At 45.3% G+C, this 23,231-nt stretch overlaps 1 protein-coding gene across 1 annotated transcript in view; it reads left to right on the top strand.

Moving 5' to 3' along the window:
* INTS4 (integrator complex subunit 4) overlaps positions 1-20,579 on the top strand; it is a 77,135-nt gene extending 56,556 nt beyond the window's left edge. The window contains exons 19-23 of the mRNA XM_077451365.1: positions 3,677-3,736; positions 6,877-7,036; positions 11,667-11,810; positions 13,922-14,042; positions 19,225-20,579. Of these exons, the coding sequence (XP_077307491.1) occupies positions 3,677-3,736; positions 6,877-7,036; positions 11,667-11,810; positions 13,922-14,042; positions 19,225-19,418 (679 nt within the window). The 3' untranslated portion in view covers positions 19,419-20,579. The remainder of the gene's footprint in view (positions 1-3,676; positions 3,737-6,876; positions 7,037-11,666; positions 11,811-13,921; positions 14,043-19,224) is intronic.
* The last annotated feature ends 2,652 nt before the right edge of the window (positions 20,580-23,231 follow it).

The following is a 23,231-nucleotide window of genomic DNA, read 5'->3' as shown; positions in this document are numbered from 1 at the left end:
CACTGACACTCCCAGCAGTTCGCATAGGGCAGTGTGAACTGCTGCCGGGAGGCATGCGATGCGGGAACCCGCAGCGGATTCGCAGCGTTCCCGCATCGCTGCAGTGTGAACCCAGCCTTAAAGTGATTATTTTTTTCCCCAAAAAATTGCATTTGAAAGACCGCTGTGCAAATACAGTGTGACATAAAGCATTGCAACAACCACCATTTTATTCTCTAGGGTGTCTACTAAAAAATATATATAATGTTTGGGGGTTCTAAGTAATTTTCTAGCAAAAAAAAAAAAAGATTTTATCTTGAAACCAACAAATGTCAGAAAAAGGTTTTAGTGGTTAAACATTTTTCACTTGCACACAGTCTATTCCATTGACAAATTGTTACAATGTTTATACTTAGGCTCGGTTCACACAGGGGCGACTTGTCCAGGCGACTTCGCCGCCTGAAAAGTCACGCCCCGTTCTGTACTACGGAACCGTTCTAATAGGAGAGACTCAAGTCGCTCCGACTTAGAAAAAAGGTTCCTGTACTACTTTTGCGGTGACTTCGGGCGACTTGCATTGACTTCTATACAGAAGTCGTTTTGCAAGTCGCCGCTGATCGTGGGCAGGTCGCGGCGCTGCAAGTCGTGCCGCGTCCTGTGTGAACCGAGCCTTAAGTTCAACTGATAAATAATGTTTTGATTCTTGGCAGACTGCCCAGTTTTTCTCTTCCTTTCCTTTTGATGGCTGTGGCTTCAGAAGAGCAGAAAGAATTGTGAAACACTTTAGTCAAGATCGCACGATTCTTGACGATTAATTGTGCAGCTCTAATGACAAGCATCATCATATTGCTGAGGCCTTTAACGTGCTCTGCTCTTCCTGTAAGCTGCTTTAAAACACATATGTGTCAAGTTACCAAAAAAATTATATTTTAACACATGTAAAGGAATTTGCGCTTACTGTGCTCATATAAAAATTGTGTGTCAATGAATCAAAGTTTAAAATGCCTCGTCATCAACCATAATGGATGACATCAAAACTCGATCCAAAACAGTGACTGAAAGGAAATAGGTATTCTGGAGGACCACCCGTCTATTAGTTACAGCAACTGCGCCCTCAGATATCCCAAAACTCACTCATCTAGGGCTGCAACTAACGATTATTTTCATAATCGATTAATTGGCCGATTATTGTTTTGATTAATCGATTAATCGGTTAATAACCTCAAAGTGTGGTGTATAATTTTAGTTAATATGTAAAGTTTAAAAAAAAAAAGGCAATTTATTCTTAAATATCTCTATGCAAGGTAAATATAAATAACCAACTATATGGTTAGGGAGCAAAATATCTAATCCACTCTGAGAATAACAGACAAAGAGATATACTGTATATATTAGAGGGTATATAAACTGTATTTACTGATATACAGATATACTGTATATACTATTGAAGATATACTGTATATACTATTAGAGGAGAGAGGTACTGTAAATACTATTAGAAGGGCTATATACTGCATATACCATTAGAGGGGATATGCTGTATATACCATTGGGGGGGGGGATATACTGTATATACCATTAGAGGGGGGATATACTGTATATACCATTAGAGGGGAGCTATATAGTGTATATACCATTAGAGGGGAGCTATATAGTGTATATACCATTAGAGGGAAGATATATAGTGTATATACCATTAGAGGGGAGATATATAGTGTATATACCATTAGAGGGGAGATATATAGTGTATATACCATTAGAGGGGAGATATACTATTAAAGGGTCAATCTGGTAAATATCAGACTCATTAATTTAACCCCATTTTGTTACTGGTCGATTAATCGATTATGAAAATAGTAATCGATTAATTTCATAATGGATTAATCGATTAGTTGTTTCAGCCCTACACTCATCCATGTCTTTTATGGACCTCGCTTTGCGCACTGGTGCGCAGTCATGCTGGAACAGGAATGCCGTGTACACACGGTCGGACTTTCCGGTAGAAAAAGTCAGACGGAATCTTTTCATCAGATATTCCGATCATGTGTGGGCACAATCAGACTTTTTTTTTTTCCGAAAAATTCTGACCTAGAAATAGGAAATGATGCAGTCGGAAAGATTTAAAACATGTTCTATCGGGAAAACCGTTTGTCTGTATGCTGTTCTGACGGACCAAAAACGACGCACCGACAGCTATTGGCTACTTGGCTATTGAACTTCCTTTTTCTAGTCCCGTTGTATGTTTTGTACGTCACCGCGTTCTAGACCAGTGTTTCTCAACTCCAGTCCTCAAGGCACCCCAACAGGTCATGTTTTCAGGCCTTCCATTATTTTGCACAGGTAATTGGATCGGTTTCACCTCCTTAGTAATTACCACAGCTGTTTTCATTTGAGGGAAATCCTGAAAACATGACCTGTTGGGGCGCCTTGAGGACTGGAGTTGAGAAACACTGTTCTAGACGATCGGACTTTGGTGTGATCGTGTGTAGGCAAGACCGTTTCAGCGGAACTCCGTTGGAACTCAGTCGGAAAAACAGAGTTTATTCTGATGGAAAAAACGGTTGTGTGTACGCGGCAGAAGGGGCCATCCCCAAACTGTTCCTACAAAGTTGGGAGCATGAAATTGTCCAAAATGTCTTGGTATGCTGACGCCTTAAGAGTTCCCTTCACTGGAACGAAGGGGCCAAACCCAACCCCTGAAAAACAACCCCACACCATAATCCCCCCTCCACCAAATGATTTGGACCAGAGCACAAAGCAAGGTCCATAAAGACATGGATGAGCGAGTTTGGGGTGGAGGAACTTGACTGGCCTGTACAGAGTCCTAACCTCAACCCGATAAAACACCTTTAGGATGAATTGGAGCGGGATTGTGTGCCAGGCCGCCTCGTCCAACATCAGGGCCTGACCTCACAAATGCACTTCTGGAAGAAAGGTCAAACATTCCCATAGACACACTCCTAAACCTTGTGGACGGCCTTCCCAGAAGAGTTGAAGCTGTTATAGCTGCAAAGGGTGGGCCAACTCAATATTGAACCCTACGGACTAAGACGGGGTTGCCATTAAAGTTCATGTGCGTGTAAATGCAGGCGTCCAATACTATTGGTAATATCGTGTACCTTAATTGTTCTATATTGTGAGATGGTCATTTTGGTAGGGGCAGGGCTTTCCTGCTTTATGTCGGAGCTCCCCAACCATCTGATGACTTGTGGGTTCATGGTCAAAATGCAGTACAGATGAAGCCCATATCAATTAAATGGTTTGAGAGATGGGAAGATGCATACAGTGCGGATTATTTTCCAGGAAGAAGTACAGTAATGACATCCAAATCTCCTGAGACTCGCCGCAGTCAGAGGCAGCAGTGCCTTAGATCTCGCACTGCAGATATTCAGCTATATAAAGTGGTTAGAGACACATACCAGGACACGCACTACTGTTTTGCAGAAGCAATGCAAGGCACATGGTAGAATTTTCAGGCTGCCGCTTAAACACAATTAACATTTCTAATGGTTTCTTGTAAATCTTCACTTTTTGAGTCTCATTGTGTCTGAGTAAGCCAAAGAAAACATTCAATTGTTAGAAGTTGAAAGCTAATATTCCGCTGTTCTCAGGTTGTATATATAACATCTCACTCTGTCTATATATGATGTTTTTACAGTTTGCTGCTTCTTTTTCATATTTCTTGTACTATTTGTAGGGAAGAGCCTATGTTCGGCCTTTGTGAGCAGTTCCTGCAGGAGATCGATGTCTTCCAGAGGTGAGAATTTTTTTTCTATGTCCTTCTTTTAATCGGATTACAGGCTGGTCATGGCAATGCCTTATTCACCAAGGCCTCGGAGCATATGCAAATCTTTCGACAAACTTCAAGGAGGTTTGTTGAACCCTATAAATGCCTGTGAAACAGAATGCACGTTGGTCTCATTCGGCCCGCCAAGCCATTTCATGTGGCCCTTGCACCCCAGGCTTTTTTCAGCTGAAATGTGGCAGAACTCCATTCCGCCACCTCCGGCTCTCGCCCTTCGCTCCCCACTCACCACTGTCACTTGTATATACAAAAGCTTTCTGTGCTTACAAAGGCAGCTTTCCTCTTTGCAGCACTCACAGGTCCCTGCCTGCCATGCACTTACGGCAGGGACAAGATGGCATGGGGCATCTTGTGGTAAACTGCACTGTAATGCTCATCTTTGCCCTTGTGCACAGATGCCAACCAATGATCTCCCTTCGTGTGAAGGAGAAAGGTGTATTACCAAGGTGCTGGGCTGGGTAGGTGAGATGTATTGTAGCTTTTGGGGGGAAGAACATGAAGGCTCTGGAGGGAGATGTGTGTAAAGGTGGGGGATGGGGGAGAGTGGTGCAGAGGTTAGAGCTGAGGAGGGATGGAAGTGAGATGTAGACAGCCTGTGAAAGAGAGTCATACTGCACTGTATGTAGCGCACTCCTCAACTCTGCACTCTGTATGTAGCACGCTCCTCAACTCTGCACTCGTTAGCACCCTCCTCAACTCTGCACTCGGTAGCACCCTCCTCAACTCTGCACTCGGTAGCACCCTCCTCAACTCTGCACTCGGTAGCACCCTCCTCAACTCTTCACTCGGTAGCACCCTCCTCAACTCTGCACTCGGTAGCACCCTCCTCAACTCTGCACTCGGTAGCACCCTCCTCAACTCTGCACTCGGTAGCACCCTCCTCAACTCTGCACTCGGTAGCACCCTCCTCAACTCTGCACTCGGTAGCACCCTCCTCAACTCTGCACTCGGTAGCACCCTCCTCAACTCTGCACTCGGTAGCACCCTCCTCAACTCTGCACTCGGTAGCACCCTCCTCAACTCTGCACTCGGTAGCACCCTCCTCAACTCTGCACTCGGTAGCACCCTCCTCAACTCTGCACTCGGTAGCACCCTCCTCAACTCTGCACTCGGTAGCACCCTCCTCAACTCTGCACTCGGTAGCACCCTCCTCAACTCTGCACTCGGTAGCACCCTCCTCAACTCTGCACTCGGTAGCACCCTCCTCAACTCTGCACTCGGTAGCACCCTCCTCAACTCTGCACTCGGTAGCACCCTCCTCAACTCTGCACTCGGTAGCACCCTCCTCAACTCTGCACTCGGTAGCACCCTCCTCAACTCTGCACTCGGTAGCACCCTCCTCAACTCTGCACTCGGTAGCACCCTCCTCAACTCTGCACTCGGTAGCACCCTCCTCAACTCTGCACTCGGTAGCACCCTCCTCAACTCTGCACTCGGTAGCACCCTCCTCAACTCTGCACTCGGTAGCACCCTCCTCAACTCTGCACTCGGTAGCACCCTCCTCAACTCTGCACTCGGTAGCACCCTCCTCAACTCTGCACTCGGTAGCACCCTCCTCAACTCTGCACTCGGTAGCACCCTCCTCAACTCTGCACTCGGTAGCACCCTCCTCAACTCTGCACTCGGTAGCACCCTCCTCAACTCTGCACTCGGTAGCACCCTCCTCAACTCTGCACTCGGTAGCACCCTCCTCAACTCTGCACTCTGTATGTAGCACGCTCCCCAAGTCTGTACTCTGTATGTAGCACGCTCCCCAAGTCTGTATGTAGCACGCTCCTCATCTCTGTATGTACTTATGGGACAGGGGAAGGTAGTGCAGGTAAGTGTAGTATACCAGTTAAAATTTTTAATCGCAACGGATTAAAAGCAGGCCTGTAGAAGGCGCTAGATGCTCTGAGCCCTTAGCCTTGTTTTTCTTCTCGTCTGATCCTCCCATCCTTTCAGTGACGTTATTTCCACTGTGCGTTCCATGCTGGTTAGCATGGTTTTCCGGGGCTACTCCAGGCTCCCAAGCCAGCCATCCCCTCTCCCAGCAGTCAGAACTGATGCCGGCATTGCTGCAGGAGGGTTTTAGTAGGAACCTATACCCACAGACTCTGTACCAGATGAGCATATTTTCTATTTACCGTTTGTCAGTGCTTTTAATCCATTGCTATTTAATGGGGATGCTACACTAAGCTGGCATTTCCTTTCCCTTTGTTCTCTTTCCCCTTTGTTTATACAGAGCCGGTCACATCTGAGGATAGCAGAAACCAGGTGGTCCCTTGCCTCACCTAAATTATATCTCCTCTACCACAGATCAGAGAGATTTATGGATTGTTCTTAACCCTGATCATCGGGTTACTAAACTTTTAATGCCTGGGCTATATAATCTCTGTGCACAATCATTTTATTTTCCTACATACTCTGTACGTAGCACGCTCCTCAACTCTGCACTCTGTATGTAGCACACTCCTCAACTCTGCACTCTGTACGTAGCACACTCCTCAACTCTGCACTCTGTACGTAGCACACTCCTGGTATTTATTGCCCCTTTAAGATCTCCCACTGCAGTGTGGCCACACTTACTTTTCGATGCAGTTTGGCGGATTTGAGCGAGGTTGAATTCCTGCACCTATTTTCTGACAAAAAAAAAAGCCCTGCGTATATTTTATATACAACCGAGTTTGACACTCCTGGTTTAAAGCACCATTCAGGTCCATTTTGGTAAAGTACAGATTCCAATGTAAGCGCTGACTGTCACATTTAACACTAAACTTACACTATAAACAAAGTGTTTACAGGCAGAAAAGAGATTCTGCATAATTTGTCTGCCATAAAACCTCTCCTCTTTCCTGCTATTTTTTAAAACATTGTACACTGCAGTGTATGTATAGTGCTGTGTACAATCCCGGACTATTCCTGGCATCTGTAAGAGAAGAATACTGGGATGATGTTGCTCCTGGGTGCATACATGGGATTTGTGTCATCTGTCGCCAACCAAAATCGGGTTGAATATTATCAAATTCCTCCTCCTCAGAGGGTTGCATCCTCCCACCTTTGCTCCCCCACTATTTACCCTTTTCAATAATTTGTTGTGGTGTCTCCTTCAGGTGCTTCATCTCTGAGCTCCCACACATGCAGGACAGCTTTGTGGACAAGCTGCTCGATCTGATGCCACGCCTGGTAAATTCCAAGCCTCTTCAGATGGTAAAAATCCTCCAGACCACCCTACGGCAAAGCAGCTTCCTGCGCCTAACTCTTCCAGAGCAGGTAACTATTATAATACAGAACAGCGCCACCTGCTGTAACAGGCTGAAGAGAAACAAATTGTTACCCCATCTCCACTGCCAATATAAAAATCTATCAACTGTGATCCATTGCCAGGACATTCATGCCCCACAGACACGATACTTAAATCAGGAAGGCTGGCAACTCGGATGCTCTTGAATAAAAGTACTTTATTAGTTACGTGGGTACACAGGTACAGGCGTTGACACGTTTCAGCTAAGAAGCCTTTATCAAAGCATACGTTTGATTTAAAAACTGATATTTATAACAAAGCCAGCCCTCCAAATGGGGCGGGTGCATCCTGATCAGAAGCGTGTCCCCGGAGCCGATGCGAGTGCCCAGCGGGCGCGATGACCTTCGTGCATCCACGTTACGGAACGAGAAAGGGGATGTGTGTGTGTGTGTGTAAACACACAAATCCCGATTCTTCCAGGGTAGTAGAGACAGATGAACACCGATCTCTCTCTTCCCCTAGTCAGTCCCATCCTCCTACAGTTAGAACACACTGAGGGAACACAGCTAACCCCTTGATCGCCCCCTGGTGTTAAGCCCTTCCCTGCCAGTGTCATTTACACAGTAATCAGTGCATTTTTATAGCACTGATTGCTGTATAAATGTCATGCGCAGTAGAGAACCAGGCTGTGAAGCCTATATCTAATTTCAGTTCCTCCTGTAGGGGCCACGGCCGCGTACATCATTTCTGGTTTTGCAAGGGCTCCTGGGAGATGCCCTCACTGAAGATGGGCATGCTGTGCAGGAACTTCACAAAGTAAGAAAACAATGCTGCACAAATAGAAAACTGGGCATATTTCGGCCAGAACTCCACTTTAATAAAGTCTGGGCCAAAGCCAAAACACTGCAAAAAGTACCACGGATATTGCCATTCCACAGAATCTAATGCTTTGACGGCATATAGTGTAACCACAACCCTCGAGCCTTGAATGTTTATTTTATAATGTGTGTGTAAATAAAGGCGAAAAGACCTCTAAGCTGCGCACTCTGGAAACCACAATTATAAATATAACCAAATATAGAGCAGCTCGTAGTATAAACAAATAGTTAAAGGAAAATTATTAATTCATTTTATACCACACTCAAATGTATAAATAATATTAAAAAAGTGAAGAAAAATACAAATAATGTAAAAAAGATGTGGTCAAATAATGTTCAAATGTGAATATAAATTTTCATTTAAGTCCAAAAACAGCCACCATCGACCATTCTTCAATCAAGTGCACAATGATGAAAAAAATTCAGCGACAGGAATAGAAAGTGCCGTCTTCCACCAGTTTAGGCAAACATCATAATTGCCAGATTCATCAGACACCCATGACAGGTGTCAGATAAGCAGAAAGATATATTGAGGATGTATCCACCCATATAGACAGACGCCTCTCGCCAACGATGTCAAGATGTAACCACCGATGCAGACACCGATCATCAGTGATGTAGCCATAAAAGAACAACTCCTCATAGCCTAACTTATAGGCATTTATTCATAAAAATTCATTCCAGTAAAAAAAACACACACATAAAATCGAGCTGGTACGCCAAACTGTGTTCCACCTGCGCTCCAGCACAATGGTGGAAGTGACATATCGCATATTGCGTATCCCGACACGTTTGGTCAGCACGTCTGACGTCATCAGGGGTCATGTCCCTAACGTAATGCAATGTTAGGGACCTGAAAGATAAATGGAGATGTATCCACCCATATAGATGCCTCTCACCAGCGATGTCAAGATGTAACCTCCAATGCAAACACCTCTCATCAGCGATGTAGCCAGACAGGGTTTATAAGTAAAGGAGAAAAGAAGAAGAACTCCTCATAGCTTAACTTGTAGCCATTTATTCATAAAAATTCCAGTAAAAAAAAAAACAAACACATAAAATGGAGCTGGTACGCCAAGCTGCGTTCCACCTGCGCTCCAACACAATGGCGGAAGTGAGGCATTGCGTATCCCGACGCGTTTCGTCAGCACGTCTGCCGTCCTCAGGGGGCCTGTCCCTTGATGACGTCAGACGTTCTGACATAATGCGTCAGATTTTTTACTGGAACAAATTTTTATGAATAAATGCCTACAAGTTACGATATGAGGAGTCCTTTACTTATAAACCCCCGTCTGGCTACATCGCTGATGAGAGGTGTCTGCATTGGTAGTTGCATCTCAACATCGCTGGCGACAGGCGTCTATATGGGTGGATATATCTCGATACATCTTTCTGCTTATCTGACACCTGTCATGGGTGTCTGATGAATCTGGTAGGATGTTTGCCTAAACTGGTAGAAGACGGAACTTTCTATTCCTGTCACTGAATTTTTTTCCATCACTGTGCACTTGATTGAAGAATGGTCGATGGTGGCTGTTTTTGGACTTTATTGAAAATTTATATTCAGATTTGAACATTACTTGACCACACCTTTTTATACATATTTACTTCTATTTTTCTTCACATTTTGTAATATTTATACATTTGAGCGCGGTATGAAATTAATTTATTTTTAATGTGTGAAAAGGACACCGGTTCTCTTCCTGGGAATTTAAATCTGCCATTATTACAATCATGAGCTGCAAATTAACATAAGCTTCTGTCATTTTTATCTGTTGCAGTAGGATTAATATTTATAGTGAGGTAAAGTTAAAACATCGGTAAACCCAACACATGTTCTCAACAACACGGCAATGTTTAGCCACTGGTTAACCATGGTGTTTATCTGGAAATGTTCCTTTTTTTTTCCTTGATTTTTTTTTTTTTGTGGTCATGTGACCACCATGTTATCTTCTCATTTTTTCATCTTTGTATTTAGCAGTTTGCCTAGAGTTTAGCCTCAACCTTTAACCACTTCCCGTCCGCGCTATAGCCGAAAGACTGCTACAGATGTCCTCACATGCTCAAGTGGCCTGCGCACTCTGTGATCAGCGAGACTGAGACTCAGCTGATCACAGATCAGAGTAAGGGGTTGATCCCGACCCCTTACCAACGTGATCAGCTGTCGGCCAATGACAGCTGATCATGTGATGTAAACGGCTAGTAATCTGCTATTTTTTCTCCTCGCACTTGTAGCATGAGGAGAAAAAAATAAAAGCCCATCACCGGCGGCTGTGAGAGGGACATCAGTTCCGATCGTGGAGAGCCTCTGCAGAGGCTTCTGTGCCACCTATCAGTGCCCACCAACGTCTCCTAGCAGTGCCCACAGTGCCACCTATAAATGTTACCAATCTGTGCCTCATCAGTGCTTCCTATCAGTGCCACCTACCAGTACCCATCAGGGCCCATCGGTGACATCTATCGGGGGCCCATCGGTGACATCTATCGGGGGCCCATCGGTGACATCTATCGGGGGCCCATCGGTGACATCTATCGGGGGGCCCATCGGTGACATCTATCGGGGGGCCCATCGGTGACATCTATCGGGGGGCCCATCGGTGACATCTATCGGGGGGCCCATCGGTGACATCTATCGGGGGGCCCATCGGTGACATCTATCGGGGGGCCCATCGGTGACATCTATCGGGGGGCCCATCGGTGACATCTATCGGGGGGCCCATCGGTGACATCTATCGGGGGGCCCATCGGTGACATCTATCGGGGGGCCCATCGGTGACATCTATCGGGGGGCCCATCGGTGACATCTATCGGGGGGCCCATCGGTGACATCTATCGGGGGCCCATCGGTGACATCTATCGGGGGGCCCATCGGTGACATCTATCGGGGGGCCCATCGGTGACATCTATCGGGGGGCCCATCGGTGACATCTATCGGGGGGCCCATCGGTGACATCTATCGGGGGGCCCATCGGTGACGCCTTATCTGTGGCTATCGGGGGCCCATCGGTGATGCCTTATCGGGGGCCCATCGGTGATGCCTTATCGGGGGCCCATCGGTGATGCCTTATCGGGGGCCCATCGGTGATGCCTTATCGGGGGCCCATCGGTGATGCCTTATCGGGGGCCCATCGGTGACGCCTTATCGGGGGCCCATCGGTGACGCCTTATCGGGGGCCCATCGGTGACGCCTTATCGGGGGCCCACCGGTGACGCCTTATCGGGGGCCCACCGGTGACGCCTTATCGGCGACGCCCACCGGGGGCCCATCGGCGACGCCCACCGGGGGCCTCTCGGCGACGCCCACCGGGGGCCCCTCGGCGACGCCTTATCTGTGGCTATCTGTGCAGCCTCATCAGCGAATATCAATGAAGGAGAAAAATGACCCGTTTGCTAAATTCTAAATTCTGAAACATGTTTTTGTTTTTTTCAAAAATTTCTGTCTTTTTTTTGTTTAGCAAAAAATAAAAAAAAAGTGGTGATTAAATACCACCAAAAGAAAGCTCCATTTGTGTGAAAAAAAAATGATAAAAATGTCATATGAGTACAGTGTTGTATGACCGCGCAATTGTCATTCAAATTGTGACAGCGCTGAAAGTTAAAAATTGGTCTGGACACGAGGGGGATGTGCCCAGTAAGCAAGTGGTTAAGTGTGTTATGGCATCTAGGGTACCTCAGTCCTAATCGGGGTCCAGGACACCATTTATTTTCTGTACATCATCTGTACATTTTCCGTGGAATACTACTACAGTGTGTGATGTCATGTAATCACTTTATTCTCCAGATCCACAGAGCCTCATCGCACATCATTGAGCCGGCTGCTGAGTCTGATAACCCGATCAGATTCACCTCTGGGTTGGTCATCGCTCTGGATGTTGATGCCACATTGGAGCATGTTCAGGAACCACAGAGCTCTGTGAAAGTCCAGGTATGATCGCATGCAATGGGATGACTACATTGAGGGCATTATTTATGTTCTTGTACCAGGAAGACAGTGTTTTTTTTGTGGTATTAACTGGTGGTGGAACTAGTGGAAAGACAAGGGAAAGAAAACGCAAGCAGGGCCCTCATTTTATCCATCATAGGTCTGACCTGTCCTGAAGAATGACAGAAGATGAGTATTAAGTTTCCTGCCTCTTGCACACTATTGCCTATATTGTGTTACTAAGAAAAGCAAAGGGGGGGTGGGGGGTGTTATTTGGGACTTTAAATGAAATTATAGCCTGGAAAGGCCGTGTCTTTCCATCCCTATCTATTGAGGAAGAGAGCAAGCAACCAAGCAGGCAAGTTATATTGTGTGTTGCCCATTTGTCTGCAGTAGACACCAGCTGCTGGGACAGAGAGACCTCTTCTCATGATCATGACAGGAATCTCAGCACTTTGTTTGACATCTAGGTAGTTGTAAATGGGATTCTAGAATTTAGAAGGCACCACTTGTAAAACACAAAGCTCTGTCTAAGATTAATAAAGCCCAATTGTATTCATAGGAATAGTTACAGCCAACCATTGTGCTAACAACTTCCATTATTATAGATAAAGCCCTGCCCCTACCAAGATGACCTTCTCACAGTCTAGAACAATCAAGGTACACGATATTACCAAAAGTATTGGGTCTTTGCAAACACATGAACTTTAATGGCATTCCAGTTTTGGTCCATAGGGTTCAATATTGAGTTGTCCCACCCTTTGCAGCTATAAGGCTGGAACACGCAGCCGCTCACAGCAGGAGTCCGGTGTATCTCCCTTCAGCGTTTCGGGACCGATTTTAGCCCTAATTTTGGCTGAAATGGACCAAAATATGCACAGGACTCCTGTGCAATTCGCACTGGAGCCGCTGTGGAGATGTGTGAATCGGCTCCCTCCATAGAGAGCTGGTCACAATCTCCTACTCTACGAATTGGATGCAGAGAAACCCTGTGTGAAGTGTGAACCCAGCCTTACAGCTTCAACTCTTCTGGGAAGGCTGTCCGCAAGGTTTAGGAGTGTCTATGGAAATGTTTGACCATTCTTCCAGAAGCACATTTGTGAGGTCAAGCACCGATGTGGGCGAGAAGGCCTGGCTCGCAGTCTCCACTATAATTCATCCCAAAGGTGTTCTGTCGGGTTGAGGTCAGGAATCAATACACAAATAACAAAGAACAATACTTCTGGCAATATAGTGCATCTCTCCAATTACAGCCATTGTTCAGGGTGTCCTTATATAGCTGTGCCTAAAAAGACCCAGCACACTTAGTAATGTACATAGACCTCTTCTGTTATGCTTCCCTCTCTTTATCTGCAGTATAAGTCTGAGGACACTTGTGCTAAGGGTTGTGGCTGTTACCCAGCTCTGCCACCATAGACCACTGCAGTGTGAGCACAAGATCTATCTCACTGTACAGGACACATAAAGTGGTTCTTAGATCATTCACTCCGGGTCAGTTGGCCCTTGTTCTAAGCCATAAAACAGACAAGTATGTGCACTAGTAAGGACATTCTGGAGATCTGCTGTTGCTGCTGTTTTGACTTTTTTGCCCTCCTGTCAACCCATTGTCCCATGGGAATTCCCATGGTCTCTAAATCCATTCCTGTGTCCTTTACTGGATGATTAGGATAATAGAGATTTTGTACGGACCTGTAAATTCCATATTCTGGAGTACAGTACAGGACATAGGTCTCTCCCCACTTTCCTCTGTGATATTCATATTGCTTGCTAACAAACTAGAGCCTCGCGGAGTCTGCTGCATTATATGCATATGCTGGGGGGACAGCCCCAGCAAAGCTTTTACCAATGTCCAAGGTAACAGTATACAATCCGTGGTTTTAAGAATCGATTCCTGTGTTCTGCATTGTACTCCAAGATGTATGGCATTTACAGGTATGTCAAAATCTTATTTTCAAAGCATTCACAAGCAAAAATCAATATCTGAGTATATCACTTTGAGTTTTCAGTAGACTGGCTCTTTAATAAATGTAAGCCTCCTTTAGAGGGGTCTGAGATGTGTATATTTTATATATGCATTCATCATTGTAAAGTGTCCCTGTCTTTCCTCCTCCCAGGTTGTGTACCCAGATGGACAGATTCAAATTATCCACCCTAAACCAGCAGACTTCCGGAACCCGGGCCCCGGCAGACACCGACTGATCACGCAGGTTTATCTGTCTCACACCGCATGGACAGGTAATCAGCAGGATCATCACATGCACAAGAGGGGCCTTATTTATGTTTGAGGGGAGTGTTGTTTCAGTCTCTCTTGCCCATAGCAGCCTTTGTAATTTCCCTGTGGGACAATCTGCTGTAAATTACTCAGGTCACGTGCAACACATGTATAACAATATAAAGAAAATACCGCTGCAGGTCAGTCCGTTCTCACCCGCAAACACTGCTAGGTTCATGTCCAGCTCGTTGCAGAACATCTGTACAATAGAACAATAGATGATGGCACTACAATATTAAATCCAAATTCTTTAGTTCCGTCCATTAACCACTTTCAGACCGGACCAATTTGCTGGTCAAAGACCAGACCACTTTTTGCGATTCGGCACTGCGTCGCTTTAACTGACAATTGCGCGGTCGTGCGACGTGGCTCCCAAACAAAATTGGCGTCCTTTTTTTCCCACAAATAGAGCTTTCTTTTGGTGGTATTTTATCACCCCTGCGGTTTTTATTTTTTGCGCTATAAACAAAAATGGAGCGACAATTTTGAAAAAAACGCATTATTTTTTACTTTTTGTTATAATAAATATCCCCCAAAAATATATAAAAAAACATTTTTTTCCCTCAGTTTAGGCCGATACGTATTCTTCTACATATTTTTGGTAAAAAAAATCGCAATAAGCGATTATTGATTGGTTTGCGCAAAAGTTATAGTGTTTACAAAATAGGGATAGTTTTATAGCATTTTTATTAATAATTTTTTATTATTTTTTTTTTTTACTAGTAATGGCGGCGATCAGCGATTTTTATTGTGACTGCGACATTGTGGGGGACCCATCGGACATTTTTGACACATTTTTGGAACCATTGTCATTTATACAGTAATCACTGCTATATAAATGCACTGATTCCTGTGTAAATGACACTGGCAGTGAAGGGGTTAACCAGTGGGTGGCAGTGTAGGGGTTAAGTGTTCCTAGGGGTGTGTTACTAACTGTGGGGGGGTTGGGCTTTCATTTAGTGAACACTGATCTCTGCTCCAATCACATGGAGCAGAGATCAGCGTCACTAGTTGCTAGGCAGAATGGAGAAATGTTGTTTACAACGGCACTTCTCCATTCGGCCGCTCCGTGAGACGATCGCGGGGATGCCCGCGGCGATCGAGTCCGCGGGTCCCGCGACCGGACTCACGGGGGTCCCAACCAGCGTGGGAGCGCGCCGCCGGTGGCGCGCTCCCAATGGCAGGGCGGCAAATTTAAAGGGACGTACATGTACGCCCATTTGCCTGCCCGTGCCATTCTGTCGACGTACATCGTCGTGCGCTGGTCGGCAAGTGGTTAACCACTTCCCATCCAGGCCTATTCTGACATTTGTCTCCTACGTGTAAAATTGCACGGTATTTGCACAGCAATTTTTCAAACGCATTTAAAAAAAAAAAATAAGTTTCATGCTTTAAAAAAAAAAATTAAACTTAGCCCAATTTTTTTGTATAATATGAAAGATTAAGTTACACTGAGTAAATAGATACCCAACATGTCACGCTTCAAAATTGCACACGCTCGTGGAATGGCGCCAAACTTTGGTACTTAAAAATCCCCATAGGCGACACTTTAAAATTATTTTTTTTTTTTTACTGGTTACATGTTTTGCGTTACAGAGGAGGTCTAGGGCTAGAATTATTGCTCTTGCTCTAACGTTCACGTCGATGCCTCACGTGTGGTTTGAACACAGTTTTCATATGTGGGTGGGACTTGCATATGCGTTTGCTTTAAAAAAAAAAAATTGCGATCACTTTTATTCCTATTACAAGAAATGTAAACATCCCTAAACATCCGCATATCTCACTGTAAAGAGGACTGATGTCCTCTGTAAAGAGGACATCAGTCCTCTTTACAGTGAGATATGCGGTCAATAAGACCCCACATCTCACCTCTAGGCTGGGAAGCCTGAAATCAAATCAATAAAATAAACAATCTTGGCTTCCCAGCCGAGGTGGCGCCATTTGTTTGAACGCAAAGGCCAGGCGTGACGTCATAACATCGCGCCTGGCCTCCAAACGATCATAGAGACTCCAGTGACCATTTGTTGAGTCTGTAGTGAGCGGTGAGTCTGTAGAAGCACCAGAGGGAAGAAGTCTGAAGAGATCCCGGAGCTGTCTTAATAATTAAGCTATCTTAATTTTTTATTTTTTGTAAGGTGAATGGGTACAATGTACCCTATATTCATTTTCATAGGGTGGGGAGCTGGCATCTTACCAACAACGGCCAGGGCTGTCGTGAAGAGACCATTGTCCTCATCAAGATGGCTTTGGGGTGGGGGGCGCAGGACCCCCCCCCCTGCCCCAAAGTGCCCACGACCCCATGTTGAGGGCATGTGGCCTGGTACGGTTCGGGGTGGAGGGGGGGCGCACGCTCTTCCCCACCCCCTTTCCTGACCTGCCGGGCTGTGTGCTCAGATGAGGGTCTGGTATGGATTTTGGGGGGTACCCCTACATAGTTTTTTTCGGCCTGGGAGTCCCCTTAAAATCCATGCCAGACCGAAGGGCCTGGTATGCTCTTGGAGGGGAAACCCATGCGTTTTATTTTTTTTATTTGGCTGGAGCTCCCCCTAAAGATTCATACCAGACACAGTGCCTGGTATTGTCGGGGATGAAAGTCAGATCCCTGTTCATTGAAGTCGGACTTCAAGTCGCAGGTCAAAGTCGGATCCAAAATGGTACAACTGTCATGTCGTTCCATTGTGAACCCAGCCTTAAAGGGGAGCGGTCCTGATCTCAACTTCTTACCTGTAAAAAAGACACAGAAGTAATCAGATTCCAAACTCTCCACAATGGCCAAGACCAAAGAGCTGTCCAAGGATGTCAGGGACAAGGTTTCTCAAACTGGAGGCCCTCCAGCTGTTGCAAAACTACAAGTCCTATCATGCCCCTGCCTGTGGGAGTCATGCTTGTAACTGTCAGCCTTGCAATGCCTCATGGGACTTGTAGTTTTCTCAACAGCTGGAGGACCACCAGTCTGAGACCCCTATTGTAGATCTACACAAGGCTGGAATGGGCTACAAGACCATCGCCAAGCAGCTTAGTGAGTGGATGAAAACAATCGGTGAGATTATTCCCAAATGGAAGAAACACAAAATAACTGTCAATCTCCCTCGGTCTGGGGCTCCATGCAAGATCTCACCTCGTGGAGTTTCAATGATCATGAGAACGGTGAGGAATCGGCCCAGATCTACACGGGGGAATCTTGTCAAAGATCTCAAGGCAGCTGGGAACATAGTCACCAAGAAAACAATTAGTTACACTACGCCATGAAGGACTGAAGTCCTGCAGCACCAGCAAGGTCTCCCTGCTCAAGAAAGCACATGTACTGGTCCATCTGTAGTTTGCTAATGAACATCTGAATGATTCAGAGGATAACTGGGAGAAAGTGTTGTGGTCAGATGAGACCAAGATCAAGCTATTTGGCATTAACTCAACTTGCCTTGTTTGGAAGAGGAGGAATGCTGCAGGAACAAGAACACCAAGAACACCATCCCCACCGTCAAACATGGAGGTAGAAACATGCTTTGGGGGTGTTTTTCTGCTAATGGGACAGGACCACTTCACTGCATTAAAGAGTCAATGGACAGGGCCATGTACCATCAAATATCGGGTGAGAACCTTCTTCCCTCAGCCGGGGCACTGAAAATGGGTCCTGGATGGGTATTTCACCATAAAACACATGGCCAAGGCAACAAAGGAGTGCCTCAAAAAGAAGAACATTAAGGGCCTGGAGTGGCCTAGCTTAATCCCATAGAAAATATGTGGAGGGACCTGAAGGTGCGAGTTGCCAAACGTCAGCCTCCAAATGAGAGGATTTGCAATGTGGAGTGGGACAAAATCCCTCCTGAGATATGGCTGGGCCTCGGCTGGGAAGCTGAGATTGTTTATTTTATTTTTTTGATTTCAGGCTTCCCAGCCTAGAGATGAGAGCAATAATTCTAATGCTAGACTTCCTCTAACTCTAAACGTGTGTTTAAATCCTCACCTATGGAGACCGTAGTTTGTCGCCATTCCAGGTGGTGTTAAATTTTAAATCATGACATGTTCGGTATCTATGTACTCGGCGTAACGTCATCTTTTATATTATACAAAAAAATTGGTGTATATATGTTTGTTTTTTTTTTTTTTTTTTCATTAAAATGTATTTTTTCCAAAATAATAGCGTTTAAGTAACTGCAGCACAAATACTGTGTGACATAAGAAAATTGCAGCGATCGTCATTTTATTCTCTAGAGTCTCTGCTAAAAATATTATTTAAAGTGATTGTAAGGGTTCTCTTTTTTATTTTTATTTTTATTTTTTAAATAACAACATATCATACTTGCCTCCACTGTGCAGTTCATTTTGCATAGAGTGGCCCCGATCCTCGACTTCTGGAGTCCCTCGGCGGCTCTCACGGCTCCTCCCCACATCAGATAACCCTCTAGGAGAAGCGTTCTCCCGGGGGTTACCTTGCAGGCGCGTTCCCGAGTCCAGTTTTCGGCGTCTATAGCCGCCGAATGTATGACTCGGGGGGGGCTGCGGCATTGGATTTGATTTGATTGACAGTAGCGGCAGCCAATGGCTGCGCTGCTATTAATCTATCCGATAAAGAGCCCAGAACCCCGGGCAGAGAGACAGGGCGGGTCAATTTCCAGGGTTCAGGTAAGTAAAATGGGTGGGGCTGGGGGGCCGGTCATTGCCAGGTGTTTTTTCACCTTAATGCATAGGATGCATTAAGGTGAAAAAACACAAAAGTGTACAACCATTTTAATGTGTTGAGGTTCTAAGCAAAGTTCTAGTAAAAAAAAAAAAAAATACTGATTTAAACTTGTAAAGAAAAAGTGCCAGAAAAGGCCTGGTCTTCAAGTGGTTTAATACAGAGGTCATCAACCCTGTCCTCAGGGCCCACGAACAGGCCAGGTTTTATGTATTACCTTGGGGAGATGCAGACTACAATACTGCAATCACTGAGCAGCAAATGATATCACCTGTGATGTATTTCAGTTATCTTGCAAACCTGGCCTGTTAGTGAGTCCTGAGGACAGGGTTGATGACCACTGGTTTAATAGATGGGAGGGTGCAGTCTGTAAATATAAACCTTTTTCCTTTTTATTCTCTATATATTACCGTAACTATATATCCTTCCCTTGACATTACATCTCCTGTTTTATCTTATTCTGGCAGAGCCGTGTCAGATCGAAGTACGACTCCTACTTGCCTACAGCTCCAGCCGCAGCAAAATATTAAACCGATCGTGTAAGCCAGCGTGGGGCGAGAGCACAGACACCCTGCCTGCCCTGGACAGCACCACCGAAGGCACTATCCCCTTCAGCAAACCTGTTAAAGTTTTCTTGATGCCCAAACCCGCCAGGCGGTGACATATATTTAGAGATGGGTATTGTAATGTAACCAGGGAATACGGACTCCCAACCCTGGTGGTAGCACAATGTCGTTCTGGTAGAACGATCCATCTCATTTTTCTTGCCACGTTTGATGCTATTCTGCAAGATTGAGTCTTGCCACAGTCACTGGAATAAATGAATATGGTTGGAGGAAGAACGGACACACAGGCCGATGCTGGTCATCTTGGGATGTATATGAAAGAGATTCTCCAGGAACTAGTCAGTAATTCACAGACCTTGGCTCATTACGGGAAACCTCTACTGCAATACATGTTTAGGCAACCATTGCTCGCCTTTTAAAAATGCCGGATTGCTGGCTGGCATGCTGATCCAGTGGTGCCAATACTTTTGGTCCTTCACCCATAATAAGTATGAAGATGAGGAATCCTTTAGCAAGGAATAATCAGACAACTAGCTCAGAAGGAGAGGTCAGAAATACATAAATTGAGTATCAGAAGTTTCCTTTAAAGCAAACAAAAGAAAGATCCGGCAAAAGAATGTTTATACCAACCCATCCTGCCGCTCATTTTGGAATCTTCACTCCTTTTTTGCCTTCAGCATTATCTCCATAATGTGAAACTTTTTTTGGGGGGGGGGAATACTTTCAATTCCACGGAAGAACCAATGGCTGTGTGAGGTCTGAGCCCTTATTTCAGATCAGCCCTTCTGAGACAGGTTGTTTTGTTGGGGGTGGTACTTACCTTTCTGGTGGCCTGTGTTTTGGAAAGCCACTGCATTTTAGCTCCCCATCTGCTGCAAGTATTCAGGCATCTTTTACTTATTCCCTCTTCCCACCCCATCCAGCTGTTGTGGTTTCTCCAGCTGACTTGTAGGTCCTGTAGTGAGATATAACTGGACAGGAGGAACCACAGTAGCCAGGGGGGAGGAATTATTGTACACACCCAAAAGTGTAGAATACTTGCAGCAGCTAGGGAGCAGAGATGTGGGTTTACTTTTTTGATACACAAGCCCCCCCATAAAGGTAAGTATAAAAACGCCTTTGTTTTGTGTCTTGTAGAAGAGGAAGGTCTGTATTCAGGTTAACACCCTCCAGACCATGATTACCTGGTAAAAGTTTTAATTCTTTCCTGGAGGACCTTTGAACTTTTGTAAAATAAAATATTGCATTGTATAAAAGACCATTTTTTTTTTTCTCATAACATTGTTTCATGTGCATTGCCACAAAGAAAACGAGAGTGATAAATGTTTTCCTGTAGCCAGAGGGGAACTGCATTTAGGCTGTGGCCCATGTCGGGGGTCTAGAACAGGGTTCTTCAAACTTTTCAGACTTGAGGAGGGCCGGATTGTGGCCAGCAGGGGCAGAAAATGTCACAGGCCCGGCATGAGTGAGAATAAATATGGTCTTAGGGTTGGTGGTCAATAGGAGTAGTAGTACTGTCCCTATTAGTAGGAGGAATAGTATCCCCTCATTGGTATTAGAAAAGTTGGGAGCCTAGGCCCCAGCCAGGCTGCCGCATTGGTGGAAGGAATAGTGCCCCATCGTTTGTGTCAGTGGGAGGAATAGTATCCCCTCATTGGTATTGGTGGAAGGAATAGTGCCCCATCGTTTGTGTCAGTGGGAGGAATAATGCCCCAAGGCCCGGATAAAGGCTAGCAAAGGGCCGCAGTTTGGAGACCTCTGGTCTAGAAGATGCTTTGGAGCTCCTGCTTGCTGACCCCATCTGTGCCAAGATAGTTTCCAGTCTTTGTACCCTGCCGCACTAGAGGATGAAAACATGGGGTTGATTTACTAAAACTGGAGACGGCAAAATCTGGTGCAGCTCTGCATAGAAACCAATCGGCTTCCAGGTTTTATTGTCAAAGCTTAATTGAACAAGCTGAAGTTAGAAGCTGATTGGCTGCCAAGCACAACTCCTGCACCAGATTTTAAATTTTCTCGCTTTAGTAAATCAACCTCCTTGTGTATTGCTTCTGGGTTATCTATATACATTGAGGCTGATTTACTAAAACTGAAGAGTGTAAAATCTGGTGTAGCTGTGCATGGAAACCAATCGGCTTCTAACTTCAGCTTGTCCAATTAAAGTGGTTGTAAACTCTTTGCAACCACTTTTTGCTACAAGTAAGCCTATAGGCTTACCTGTAGCTACATTGGATATCTCCTAAACCTGCACTGTTTAGGAGAAACCCCTTGTATTTGCATGTGCTGACGTAATCGTCACTGAAACAATGGCAGTACGTGCCATTGCTTCAATTAGACTGTGCCGTTACCAGCGGCGCCCACACGCATGCACGGGAGTGACGTCATCTCGGCTCCCGCCCAATCACAGGGCGGGAGCCGCGATACTCGGAAGTAACTCCGGGGGGAGAAATGTCGCTGGCCGGTGCTGTGTACGGGCACCGCAGCGAGGGCTTCCATCTCAGGTAATTCATAATGAGCTAGTATGGCATGCATACTACCTCATTATGCCTTTGTCTTGCAGGGTTTTTTTTTTTTTTTATAGGGTTTACAACCACTTTAAGCTTTGACAATAAAACCTGAAAGCTGGTTTCTATGCAGAGCTGCACCACATTTTGCACTCCCCAGTTCTAGTAAATCACCCCCAATGAAGTTTTCGAACCTTCTGCACAGCATTGGCTCGGAGAGAGCTTACTATGATCCATTTGGATGTATCCTTGAGAGTTTTGGGATACTGGAGCAGTAAATAAGAGGATTGTGTATAGGCACAGCGAAGTGCTCACATTGATATTGCTTTGATTAGAAGGCCACAGGTTCACTTTAATGTCGTTTCTACTTTTGCAGATAACATGCAGCATCTCCCACATGGCCGATTAATATTTATTAGCTAGCATCAGCAGCATCCTGACAGATTGGTAAATTATTGAACTAATTGTCGTATGAAAGATGTTTATTTTACTGAAAGCCTTTTTGTATTACTTAAATATGGACTATTTTCTGTCTGTGTGATGTTTTTACCTTGTTATTAACATATAAATATAATTCAATACAAAGTCATCTTGTACCAGTTTATTAGACATACTGTATGTTGGTAAATCCCTTCACATCACCGAAAGCTGAATTCCAGGCAAAGCGAAGATATTGCAGCAAATATGCTTACTCTATACAGAATCTTCCTTGTTTCCTCCATTGTCTGTTCCATTCACTTTTTGTGAATGGAACAGACTATGGAGGAAACGAGAAAGATTTCTTTAACTTGCTGCAGCAGGGTCCTAGGATGTGGACTTCTTGTTCAGATAGCCATCTTATCCCAGCAGAACGTGCGTTGGGTGACCAGTCACATGAATGCCCCTTGCAGTTGGGCAGCGCTGACTTTAATTTAGTGTTAGGAACCCATCTCTAGACTCTTCTACCATCCACCTAACTCCGCCCCTTCCTGCTTAAAGTGATTGTAAAATCTCGTGTTAGATTTGTTATTTTTATTGAAAAAAATAAGTTATACTTGCCTCCTCTGTGTAGTTGGTTTTGCACACAGCAGCACAGATCCTCCTCTTCTCGGGTCCCTCTTTAGCTCTCTTGGCCCCTCCCTCCCTTTTGAGTGCCCCCACAGCAAGCAGCTTGCTTTGGGGGCACCCGAGCCAAGCTGCAACTCCGTATATCCATTCAGGCAAGAAGTTGTGGCTCAGCCCCCCCCCCCCTCTCTTCATTGGATAACTGACTTTGTTTGACAGAAGCAGGAGCCAACAGCACCACCGTGCACTGTGTCTCAGCCAATGAGGAGGGATGAGGCAGTCGTGGACATAGCTGGATTGAGATGGGGCTCAGGTAAGTATTAGGGGGGCTGCTACACACAGAAGGCGCTTTATCTTCAT

Source organism: Lithobates pipiens, unplaced genomic scaffold (genome assembly GCF_037356315.1).
Source record: "Lithobates pipiens isolate NorthernLeopardFrog02 unplaced genomic scaffold, aLitPip1_a1.2 Scaffold_23, whole genome shotgun sequence".
NCBI classification, from domain to species: Eukaryota; Metazoa; Chordata; class Amphibia; order Anura; family Ranidae; genus Lithobates; species Lithobates pipiens.
Note: the sequence above shows the minus strand (reverse complement) of the source record. Positions and strands in the feature narration are given on the sequence as shown.